General features: G+C 53.6%; 1 protein-coding gene across 3 annotated transcripts in view; it reads left to right on the top strand.

The window, feature by feature from the left end:
- IKZF4 (IKAROS family zinc finger 4) overlaps positions 1–8808 on the top strand; it is a 50488-nt gene extending 41680 nt beyond the window's left edge. For 2 of the 3 annotated variants that reach the window (XM_026659591.2, XM_024206137.2), the window contains exons 6-8: positions 184–333; positions 2366–2497; positions 3186–8808. In XM_026659591.2, the coding sequence (XP_026515376.1) occupies positions 184–333; positions 2366–2497; positions 3186–3886 (983 nt within the window). In that variant the 3' untranslated portion in view covers positions 3887–8808. The remainder of the gene's footprint in view (positions 1–183; positions 334–2365; positions 2498–3185) is intronic. The other variant, XM_024206136.2, reaches the window with a different exon arrangement.
- Positions 8809–12611: the final 3803 nt, after the last annotated feature.

Raw genomic sequence — 12611 nt, 5'->3', positions numbered from 1 at the left:
TCAGTACCGGCTCCTTGGCAAATCCGCCTGCTTCGATCCCAGCCGTGTTACGCCCTTAACCCCTCTGAGTTGCTGCACGCATGTGGCTGGCCTGCACGTAGCTGTGACGGCTTCCGGGTAATAGCTGGGTTTCAGGGTAATATCTGTTTTGATGGCCAGGATCTGTTTTTTCATTTTTTCCAGTCTCCTCCCCCACAGTCGGCAAGCCCTACAAATGCAACTACTGCGGCCGGAGCTACAAGCAGCAGAGCACGCTGGAGGAGCACAAGGAGCGGTGCCACAACTATCTGCAGAGTCTGAACACGGAGCAGCAGTCGCTGGCCAGCCAGCAAGGTCAGTACGTTGTCCAGTAACTGGCTAGTCCCAGGCGCCTGCTGGGACATCTGGAGCTTAGAGCAGGGGGGAGAGTCAGGACTTCTGGCTTCTCTTCCTGGCTCTGCAAGGGCATGTGGACTAGCAGTTAGAGTAGAAAATTGGGAGTGTGGACTCCGGGGTTCTGTTCCCAGCTCCACCACTGACACTAGATTATGTAACATTGGGACATGTCACTTCCCATTTCTTTTCCCCACCAATGAAATGGGATAACGGCTCTTGGAAGCGGGAGGGCGTAATGCTCTGGAGACCCTGGGATAGAAGGTGCTAAGGGACCAAGGAAGAGCAAAGTATTCCCTCGTTATGAATATCCGCTTACCCAGAGCCTGTCGTTTGGTACAGTCGATCGCTTGCAGCATAACCGTATACCTTTTTATAACTAATTCTATTAGGAGAAAACCCCTTAGAGCATTTCCCATTAACAAACAAAACTTTACTATGCAGAACCATGCTCTAGCCTCTCTCTGCGACAGGGGATGGATCCCGCGATGATTCCCCTGTTCTGTTCATTCCCTCTGGGGCACCTGGCATTGGCCACTCTCGGAAGACAGGACACTGGGCTAGACAGACCATTGCTCTCACCCAGTATGGCCGTTCCTAGGCTCTGTTACAGCTGATGCTTAGTAAGCAAAGGATTGAACCTTACAAAGCAGGGGTCTTGCGAACAAATGGATCATCTCCAAACTGATCAGCACCAGACTAACTGCTCTGAAATCTAACAATCTCCAGCGGTGTGTAAAGCACCTCCAGCTCCCAAAATAGCACCTCCGTGGTCAGGAGATCGCCTTGGGCCAAAATGGAATCTCTGCACGCCGGTGCCCAGCACGCCAACCTGCCCAGCGGGACAGGCCTGGCATTGTGGGCGTGTCTCTCGCACGCTTTCTGTGCCTCTCCGTCAGCTCTGTGGAACTGACACTTGTGCTGAGCTCGTAAGAGCTGGCTAGTGCCACCATCCGCACCTTGGTTCAAAGGAAAAATCAACCCGAAGGATCATAAAGACCCGCCCTGCTAGCAAAGCCTGACCTGGCTGCCAAGGCGGAGCAGCCGGCTACGGTGAAGCTTTCTCTTTGCAGACCTCCAGGGCAGGAGAATCCCCTGGAGAGAGGGCAGATCTGACACTACACTGGATGTTAGCGAAAAGGCCAGTTGGTCTGAGACTGTAGTTCCAATTTTCCGCACTATCATTATTGTTTCTAGGCTGCCAGAGACATAGGTGGGACTTCACAGCCATAGGAAGGGAAGGGCTCTGCTGAGGCCTTTACAATCCAAATTAAACACAACACCAAGTGTGAGTCAGATGCCAAGTTGGCACCTGGCACTCTGGAGAGGCCACAGGAGAAGGCAAGTTGAGGAGCACCTCATGCCCTTTCTTCCCCAACAGCCTGCAGCCATCCGTCTCCGAGGGTTTGCTGCCGCGCTGTCGAAGCACTGTCCGCGGAGACGCGGTTGGCAGTAGCAGGGTCTCTGCTTGGGAGTGGGTCTCCCTGCAGGGCAAGGGGGGAGTTGTAGAACCAAGGGTCATGCCAGTCCCTGGTACGTCAGCTGAGGGCGATAGTCAATAACGCTTGAATTGGCTGATCACAGCCCCGAGGAGCAATGGCAAAAGCACCCTCGCCAGCAGCGGTGAGAGCGACAGGTTGCCGGCGGGGGTGGAGACGCCTCTCCTGCCATGAACGCTTCTCTAGCGCTGTGGCGGCAGGGGATGCTTAAAGCACCGACAGAGAGAGAGTCCCTTCCCCAGAGCGGGGAGGGCTGCTCGGGCAAAGGAGCGTGTGCTGGTGGTGCCGTTGGAGGACTGATCCGTGGAAGAAGTGGGTAAGCTTTTGGCTTCCGGACTGAGCCAGGGACAATGGACCTTCCCCCAGTGGATAAAAGGAGAGGTGTGACCGTGTGCCCCACTCTTCACCTGCCCCGCCTCCAGCGCGGGGCGTGGAAGCGATCTCCCCTGTCCCGCATCGGGTATTGGCTACATGGGTTTCCCTTGTCTTGGCAGGCGATGAGATGCGAGACCTGGAGATGGTGCCGGATTCTCTGCTTCACCCCTCGTCCGATCGGCCGACGTTTATTGACCGGCTGGCGAACAGCCTCACCAAACGGAAACGCTCCACACCTCAGAAATTTGTGGGTAAGGGGCTCCCCCTTGCTTCCCGGGAAGAGCAGAGGGAGAGGTGAGGGAGGGGTTGGCAGCAGTTCCTTGGCCCTACGTGAAGAAACTGACCACCTCTGCGGGGCCCCCTGAATGTGCTACAGCCCTGTATGTACTAACGCCACTGACCTTACCCAGCGCTTTCATCCTGCAGGCCCTGCACAGACAGGGATCCTTCACCTCCCCGAAATGCAGTCACCTCTGGGGTGGGGGAACGTGGCACCTTTCTGCACTGGGACCACAGCGGTGTTCAGAAGGGGGCAGCGTAGAACCTCTCCTCCATTCGAAACTGCCGGGGGGCGTTTGGGAGGAGGGGGTGTAATTCCGAGGGCTGACCAGGAATCTTCGCTGGGAAGTCTGTGCCCCCAGCAGCACCCAACCACGCTGAGACACTGCGGTCAGCGTGCGCAGCAGGGCCCTGATCCTACTGTAAGAGGGGAGAGCGCCCCCTGCTGACCCCCCCCTCCCCTGCACACCTGGCTCCCCTGGCCCCATCCTGGGGTAGTAGCGCTACTGTTCAGTCACTGCAGCTGGACAGTGCCGAGGCCCAGGCCTGCGTGGGTTGCCGTGTGACGGGATCACAGGCTGAGCCGTGCAGAGCGGAGCTCGTCTCTGTGGAGCGTGTGGGGCTTGCCCCGGGTTCTGACCCCTTGCTCCTTGCCCCCAGGGGAGAAGCAGATGCGATTCAACCTCTCCGACCTCTCCTTTGATGTGAACTCCAGCTTCGAGAAGGACGTGGAGCTGGTGGGCACCCACCACCCCATCGACCCCAGTTACGGCAGCTCGCTGTCGTTTGTGGGAGCCGAGCACCTGCGTCCCCTCCGCCTCCCCTCCACAAACTGCATCTCGGAGCTCACGCCTGTGATCAGCTCCGTCTACACCCAGATCCAGCCCATCCCGGGCCGGCTGGAAATCCCGGGGAGCCGAGAAGCCGCTGAAGGCCACGAGGACATTCCCGAGGGGGCGCAGATCGTGTACCGGGGGCGCGAGCAGGGCGTGTCGCCCAGCAATGGCTGCCAGGATTCCACAGACACGGAGAGCAACCACGAAGAGAGGACCTGCACCAGCAGCCGGCAGAGCCCAGCCTACGCCAAAGAGGACCCCAAGCTGCAGGAGGGCACCCCCGCTGCCCGCGCAACGCCCAGCTCAGCCAAAGACGTCCTGCGGGTGGTGAACGAGGAGGGGGAGCAGGTGAAAGCCTTCAAGTGCGAGCACTGCCGGATCCTCTTCCTGGACCACGTGATGTTCACCATCCACATGGGCTGCCACGGCTTCAGAGACCCTTTCGAGTGCAACATCTGTGGCTACCACAGCCAGGATCGGTACGAATTCTCCTCCCATATAGTGCGGGGCGAGCACAAAGTGTAGGCTAACTCAATCCTACCCCTTCGCCCTGATCGCCCCGTGACTCCTCCCCCTGGCTCTAGCTCCGCCCCCTCCCGTTGGGCATGGACCTGTTTTTCTTTTATACTCCTTTGCACTGACTTTGGCTACAAAATATTTAAAAAAAAAAATCAATAATTAAAAAAAAAAATCACGAGGGGAGCTCTTAACGATTTGCCTTTTTATAAACGGAGTTATTTAAATATTGTTAATGGATTTTTTACATTCTTTGTGCTTTTCCTTCCTGGTCCTCCCTTAGTTATTTATTAAGCTTTTTATTTCTTTATAACTCTCTCCCTAAAGCTCTTTGAATTTTTGTCAGAGACTTGATCTACTTCTCTCTCTGCCGAGAGGAGCATGTAAACCTCAAGCACATGTTGACGTAACATGCACACGCGTGAACACGCGTCTTATGGTTTAAGCCTCTCGCCCCCGCCCCTTCCTTCTGACTCTTTTCGGTTTCAGTCCTGAGCCACCTGTCAAGCTGCCGTCGGGCAACGAGAGTCTCAGATTAGGTGCTAAAGAGAAGAGAACTCCCCTGGCCAGGAAAGCCACAAGCTAGCCACAGGGGGTGTCCATGGGGTGAACGCGCCCCAAGCTTTAATGGGCGGTATCTCTGTGGCATGAAACTGCCTGGAACGCAGATCAGTGCCCCCGGGAGCCCTCTGTCCCCGAGGCGGCTTTGTGACGAAGTCTCCTGGAGCAGGCAGAGAGGATGGGACGAGGCACAGAGCAACTGGGGCGGATGAAGCTGTCACAGTGCCTCCTGTTGAAGGAAGGTGGAGCTGTACAGGCCGCTTGCCAGGGCTCCGACGCTCATGGCTTTTAAGTACAAACTGCGTCTCAGATCAGAGGTAGGAGGGTAAAGGCTTGGAGGATCTGGGTAGGATCCAGCTGTGCCCGTGAGGAGCTGAAAGTACTTTAGCCGGGAGGATAGCAAGCATCTTTGAGTGGCGGCTTTGTTCTCCTCTGCTGGCTTGTTGAGCCCCCTCCGCTCCCAGAGAGCTGAGGAGAACACTGGCTGAATTAGCTTCCTTCTGGGCAGCGTCCGGGGTCAGCTCTTGAGTAGCCTGGTAAGCGTGAGTAAGAAACAGGTGTAGGCCTCAGTCCTGGATTAGGCACCTGTCACTGACTCCCGCTCCCCCAAAGCACTTTGCTTCCTTTAGCAAGCACAGTGGTGACCCCTCTGCCTGCTGAACCCTGGACTTGATCCCACGAGGACTTTGGTAGTGTCACCTAGGGAACTGTTGCTGGGGACAGTATCCAGGGAAGGAAGGACGGTCGTTAAACAGGTCAGCCCCTAGGAACCCCAATCCCGTCGCTTCATGCTGTGCTGCATGGTTGAAGAGTTTCTTCCTCTTCGGCAGCTTTCCCCAGGGGCCGCCGCTGGGCACTTTGCCGTCGGAGTCCGTAGCTTCCCGGGGAGCACGTGTCTGGCTCTTATTTGCACAGAGGACTTGGGTCAGTTGCATAAGCCCTAAAGAGCTGCACTTTCAATGCGAAAGCTTGTTGTTGGGTTGGGTTGGGGTCGTTTTGCCCCACAGGTAGTTGTGATGCTGCGCGGCACAGCAGAGAGATGTGGACGTTGTGTCTCTAGCACTTGCGCGTAAGCAGATTGTGTCTTTAGAGTGATGTGTTAAATGTGTGAGTCTGGGGGGTGGGGGATTTGCTGCATCAGAGAAGTGGCTTCTGTTGAGAGTTGCGTCTGCCCCAGCAGACTGTTAACTACTGGGAGGTGCTCAAGCCCCCTGGGGGAGGGACTTGACCGGGATCTTGCTTGGGTACTGTAGGGAAACATCCAAGAAATGGGGAAGGGTGACTGCTGGCTTCTGGGACTTGCAAAACCAGCAGGATCTGTGGGGCTGCTGCTTCCAGGAGTAAGGGGATGAGCAGGAAATCATGTCAATGGAAACCCCCAAAATCATGAGGGGGGAGGTCCCCAGAATCCTAGAACTACTGGGAGAGGGATTTGAAAACAGTCCATTCAGTCCGTGGACAACGAGCGGGAGTAGCCAATGGACGGGCTTTCACCTGCGCCAGAGAGGCGGCAGAGAAGCAGGCAGCCTCCACCGTTATTTTATTTTTATAGCAAACCCGCTCCCCATCCCCTGCAGCTGGGATCCTGACGGTACTTGCACTTGCAAGGGGCGTGAGAGTTACACCAGGCCACTATGTGCAAAAGGGGTGGGGGGATGTGCAGTCCCCGTCCCCCATAAATTGGTCAGTAGGCCACAGTGTCAATTAACCCCACGGCTCTGTCTTAGGTAACGCTGCCCATCGGAAACAGGGTGGGGGGGACCCCAGAGCCTGGCTGTGTTCCAGGGGCCATAACTTGGGGGCGTGAGGGGAGGGATCCCTGCTTTATACCAAGGCCCACGATGCATAAAAATAATCACTCAACAGCAGCCCAACAAACTGCTCCCTTGAGGTTTAAACCAAAGGCTTGTTCTTTTTCTACTAAACCAAACAGAACCACCTCACAAGCGGCAACGCTCGCTGCTCGCTCTTTTCTTCTTCTTCTTCTTCTTCTTGCTTTTCTGTTGACGGTGTTTGTGTATCCAGATGTGAAACGAAACCGCTGAGCCGTTTTTTTTCAGAAGCCCGTTGGCGGCACAAACCGGCTTGGGCAGAAGGGCCTGTCGTGTCTGCTGCGATGACCAGTCGAGGAGGTTAGGAAAGTTCCCTAGCAGACATTCTCCACCCCCCTTCCCAGTGTATAAATCTAACAGCTGTGGTGCAAACTTGCTTATTCCTTTCTGGTCTCTCCTCCCAGAAGTGGTTGTGAAATGTTTGACTGGCTCAGAAAGCATTTTGTACTGTATTGAGCCCTGGCAGGCCACGAGAAAACAGACCATAACATCCTGGCATTCTGATCACCATCTTCCAGCGGAAGTGCCAAAGAGAGCCGGGTTTTATCAGTCATTCCGGAGAGTGACCAAAGTTAGATTGAGACTAAAATTGAGCACTGACCTCCACATTTGGACTGGGATTTTTCAAAAGGCACCTAACTCTCATTGACTTTCTCTGGGAGTTGGGCACTTCATGTCTTCAAAGGTGTTTGAAAACCCCAATCCTTAAGCTTCTAAAATAAGTGGTCTGATTATTTTTTTTATTTGGAATTGGAGAGCACCCACAGCTGCTGTCGAAGGCCAGGAGATCTGTAGGTGCCAGCACCTTTGAACATAAAGCCACTTACTCGGGTAGGAGCCTGATGTCATCCTTGTTTGAACATGTTGACCTCATACTTTATACCTCTCAAAAGGTGGGATTCCTGAGCCGCAGACGGGGGTTTTAAACTCTAGTGGTTCTTGGGCTAGCATCTGCTTTGAACAGAACTGCAGTGAGAAGCAAGATGTTAATCAGAATGACATGATTCCGTTACTTCAGAGCATTCAGTTCTAGGCCTAGTGATCTGAGAGATCTGACCTTTTCAAAGTCACTGCCTCAGCACTGGTCCAGTCCTCAAAATACCAGGATCTGGAGTCAAACCCTTTTCATAAATACGCTCAGAAATAATTTCTCTTCCCATGTGATCTGACTGCAGAAATCTCCATCTAGGTACGTCGTGAATACGAAAACCAGGCAGGACTGTGCTAGGCCTTTCTGGATGTTATGGATAGCACTTGTTAAATTGGCGAGAAACTGCTGGTTTTCCACAAGGTAGCAATAAAAGGCAAAATGGCTCGATTGTGTGTAATTTTTGAGAAGCCTTCTCCAACAGAGCCCCAAACTGTCGGTTCTCACGCAGAAACGATGCACTTTTCCTGCCGTCTGTCTGCAACTGAGCAGGCGGAGAGAGAAGGAAACAAACATCATGTCAAGCGGTCTTCTGTGAGCAGAACTGGAAACAAAGCTGAGACACACGTGGGTCTCCTTTTCTTACTGGCATTTGGTAAATTCCGTCATGGGAAGCCGGTGCCCGGGTTGGCTGCCGCTTGGGGGATTTTTAAAGCACGGTTGTGGTCTGAAAAGCAGACTTGTAAAAGTGACATTATAACTGCTGCGTGTTCTCTCTGATTCACTTCGAAAAATCCACCTTTTGACTTGCAAAGGCAACTTCTGTGCCACCAACCATCTCCCACTCAGTGTGAAAACCCGGCTGGCTTAGTTCTCCCTCCAGCCTCTAAAGTCCCCAGGTGGACCAGCACTGCACACGGCAGGACATAATCACCCTTCGGGTGCTCAGTTGGCTCCTGCGGGGCTCCCGGGAGTAAAAACTCCTTTGCCCAGATCAGATCCGCTCAGCTTCCCTGACAGCCAAGGTCGCTTTCTGACCACAATTGCTGCACTCTCATATTGTTGATTTGGTACGAAATTCAGCTAAGCTTGACCTGACTGTTATCCCCAGTAGACTGTGAATAAGTATGAAGAGCCCCACAACCCCCCCATGCCTCCCGTTCCCCTTTTCAAAAGGTAAAACCAACACAATATTCAAAGGGGGGGGGTGTTTTTTAAACAAAGGGAAAGGAAAGTTCTGAAATTTATAAACACCTTTTTTCCGCATCTTTTTTCTTTTACCTGTAAAGAGTCTAAAACAAATGTAGGAATTTTGTAAAACTCCAGGTCGCTTTACTTGTGTAAATATATATATATTTTTTAATCAGATGTATGAAGAACAAAAAATATGATGTGCAATACCCCAACCCTCTTCCAGCTCCGACGACTCCTCCTTCCTTTCTAACGAGTTTTCATTTGTATATCGTTAATGGATTTGCTGTTGTCTTCGGGTTTTTTTCCCTTTTTTGTGAGGTTAGACTCGCTTTTCAACAACAAAACTCTCTCTTACCGCAAAAGCTTTTTGTATCTGTAATATATTGTAAGTAAATATTTGTGTAATGAGATATACTACTGTAAGTTTTGTACTGTACTGGCTGAAAGTCTGTTATAAATAAACATGAGTAATTTAATGCCCCAGGCCTCTTCCTGCTCAAACGTCATGGCTTCTGGAGCATGGTTTGCCCAAAGATGTCCCCATCCTCAGGAACACCTCACAAACCCAGCACAATCTATCCTCCCGACTGCCTGTGATAGAGGGAAGTGGTTTCCCCCGTCTGTAACATAGGGATCATGACCCCGGCTTGCCCAAGTCTGGCAGAGCTGGGAACGAAAGCCAGCTTTGCAGAGTCTTAGTTACAAGACTAAAGCTGGCTGGAGAATGATTCCAGTTTGCGAGAATTTCCAAGGGTTGGAATTTTTTTCTTTTTGTGTCGGAGCGAAACCAAAACCTTTCAAAAGTTTCTCCCCCCCCCCCCCAAATGGAATTGTCTCGAAATACCCTTCTTTGGACTGAGTTGTTCAGGTTTGCATTTCAGGGGTCTCTCTTTGGAAGCGACTGACGAGTCCACCCCGGACCTCAGAAGCCTTCCCATCAAAATGCTCCAGCCCTGGAAATGTTTCAGCTTCGAAGCAGCATACTGCCATGAGAAACCATTCCATGGACAATGTTCCAACCAGCTCGGCTAAGGACTTGTCCGCAGGGAAACTGACTAGTGGGCGGAACTATTTGGGAATCATTATTCTGCTCTGGTTGTGTTGGTCAGTTCCCCTGCATGACAAACCCCGGGTTCAGACACTTCCCAGGGAAAGCAGAGAGAGAGTGCGTGTGCGTACGCACATCTGAACAGAATGGTTGCCAAGCTGAAAACCAAAGAATCCTTTGTCACTTCTTTCTCATTGTGCCTGGGTTATTGTTACCCCAGCCTTGCTGCTTGCCGGCCCAAGTGCTGCACCGCACTAGCTCACGGATGGGGAGACGTCATGACAAACAATTGGTGTGTCTGCCTTGAACGGCACTCGAGTAACCTTGCTCACAGCCCTATTTCTATTTTGTTGTTGATTTGAGGCTGCCAAGGCTGTGTCTGTCACAGCTACGATTAAAAGGGGGAAGGGGTGAGGACCCTCTGGGGGAGGAAGGAATTGAAACAGCTGAACCTGAGAAAGGCAACATGCTGGGGAAAGATGCCAGATTGATGGCCCTGGACATGAGTCCCAAGAACAGGTAGTCTGATTCAGAGCGGCTGATTCTGTTACTTCATTCCTGAAGAGGAAGGAGGTTTGTGGGAGAGAGCCCTAGAACTCACTCACGAGCTCCCGGTATTGTGGGGTCCTGCAGAGTCCTAACTGGCACATAGTGTAAGTTAGAGCAGCCTTGGGGCTGCCCCAATCCACCCCCTCCGCTGGGAGCAGGGGCCGCTCCAGAGCCTTGCTGTCATCTCTGCACAAGCTGGAGGGTCCTTTAGGGCAGGAGCAGTTCTTGGGAGGGGGTGGGGGGGGCATTTCTTCCCATTTTAAGACCCCTTGACACTGTCAGAGCAGCTTAAAGAGACTGGAGAGTACATGAGAACAGGGCCTAATTTCTTTACCGCTCAGCCCAACCCTGCCACGCAGGGCCATCTCTAGGGCCAAGAGGGAAATTTGGTCACCACAGCCCCATCAATCTTTGGCCTCTCTGCTCAGGTTGCCAGCAGGGGTCCAACTGCATGGGGTATATCTGTAATACGGACACCAGTTCACCGGGGCCTGGATATTCGGACTAGGACCTGCCACTCCTCTCAGCCTGGAGGTTTGCTGAGCCAGACTAGTGTGGATTGCATCCTCTTCCCTCCCCGCTCCATTCCACACCCGTGAAACAGGTCACCGTTCCCGGAGCGGCTCTGAATGGAGGCCAGGCCAGACCAGGGGCCATCTCTGACCTCCGCTGAAAGCAGGGAGCTAGAATCGGAACAGGAGCCACAGAGGGGAGGGAGGCTCCGGGACATGAAGATCTCTCCCCGATGGAGTCCCCCGGGATTCCAGCTGAGGTCCTGGGAATGTTGTTCTGCAGTGTAGCTGAGCCAGAGGGGGGTGGTAACTGGCAAGGCCTTGCCTGGCCTCCCCAGAGCGCGCTCCTTCGAGATGGGTTCCCGTGCTCTTACCAGGACCAGTTCCGCGTTCTAGACTCCAAACTCAGGCAACCCCCTCGATGTGAATGGAACGACAGCGACTTCCTCCCCACTTCTGAGTTCGGCTCCAGCTCTGGAAGGTCCGTCTGGCTCTCGGGGGGGTGTCTATATTGCCGGAAAAGGCCCTGCTCAGTCGCCTTGGGCTCAGGCTGCGGGGCTAAAATAGTGCAGTGTCGATATTCAGGCTTGGGCTGAGAGACCCCGCAACGGGGACGGGGCTCGGCCTGGACTCCAGCCCTAGCCCGAATGTCTGCGCTGCCATATTTAGCCTGGAGCCTGACCCCTGGGAGCCCCGGGCAATTGACCTGGTCTTTGAGGCTCGCTGCAGTGTAGATGGGCTCCGCTTCCTGCTCTGCGTGTGTGATCGGGGCAGGTGATTTTCTCCCCTCGGTGCTTTTCTTCATTGCTACTTCCCAGGCCCCTTGAGGCTCTTCAGACCCTCAGCTGGAAATGCTGGTACCTAGGAAGTTAATCCTGTCCCAGGGGAGTGCTTGTAGCCGCCATTGTTCCAGGTGCTGTACAAACACCGGGACCTCCAGAGCTTACAGTCGAAAGAGACCAGAGAGAGACCTGTGGGGTCAAACAGCAGGTCAGTCGCAGAGTAAGGTGACCAGACAGCAAGTGTGAAAAATCGGGACGGGGTGGGGGGTAATAGGAGCCTATATGAGAAAAAGACCCAAACATTGGGACTGTCCCTATAAAATGGGGACATCTGGTCACCCTAGTCGCAGAGTGTCAGACCCCAGGTTTTCTGAGTTCTGCTCGAGTGCCCTATTCACTAGCCTGCAGTACATTGATGGTGTGTTGGAAACGCACAGCGAGGGGCTAACAGGGCCATGCCAGAGCGCTCCCCCCTCAGTCTAATCACGGATGTTTTTTCATCTAGCCATCGGCGTCGGTATCGCTGTAGGCGCAGTGCTTGGCCATCTGTATTATTTATATTACTGGAGGGCCTAGTGACACACCCAGCCTTTGCGCTAGGCGCTGGACAAACAGGACGACAGGACGATCCCTGGGAGCTCTCTGGGCCAAGGGAAGTGTAAGACGAGAGAGACCAGCTGCAGACAGACAGAGGGGGGAACACGAGGACGCAATGAGACAGCACCGGTCAGTGGTCGTAGCACGCTGCTTTGTACACGTGCTGGAAAACGTATTCAAGCTGCCGCCCTCCTTCACCACGGCTTGGCGTAGCCTGGTTTAACTCAGAGGGGGAAATGGTACTTGGAGGGGGATTCATTTTGTAAAGGTTGCCCTCTGGGTAACTTCCAGGGAAGGGGTGAGACACGTTTATCCCCTTTGCGCTACCACAGGTAGAAAGGTCAGAGCAGCCTTTCTGGGCAGATTAGGATCTCTGACCTTTTCGAGGGGCCAGACTGCACTGAGCTTTTTCAGTGTGAAACCCAAAGCCCATGAATAACCTGTGCGCGGTTCTGCCAGGCAGCGATGGCATGATAGCAACAAAGGGCTCAGGGGGGTTCGACTCAGTGGGGCGTCTGTATGTCACGGAGTCTCCTCTGAGGGGGCCGTTCCACAGAGCAAGCGCAGGGAGGTTTCGCTCGGTCTGCAACTGGTGCACACGATACCAGGGTCTGTTGTTCGGCGTCACGGTACCCGGTGGAGTTCACTGAATGGAGGGGGCCGGGGGATGTGACTTTTTCCTCCTGCTTTTGTGGCTACAATAAAATCGTAACTTGAGGATTCTGAGGCATGAACTTGTTTTTCGTTTCTTTATCACCTTTGTATTTGAAGGGCCAGCACCGTGCGGGAAA

This window comes from Terrapene carolina, unplaced genomic scaffold (assembly GCF_002925995.2).
Source record: "Terrapene carolina triunguis isolate 2854851 unplaced genomic scaffold, T_m_triunguis-2.0 Scaffold641, whole genome shotgun sequence".
NCBI classification, from domain to species: Eukaryota; Metazoa; Chordata; order Testudines; family Emydidae; genus Terrapene; species Terrapene triunguis.
Note: the sequence above shows the minus strand (reverse complement) of the source record. Positions and strands in the feature narration are given on the sequence as shown.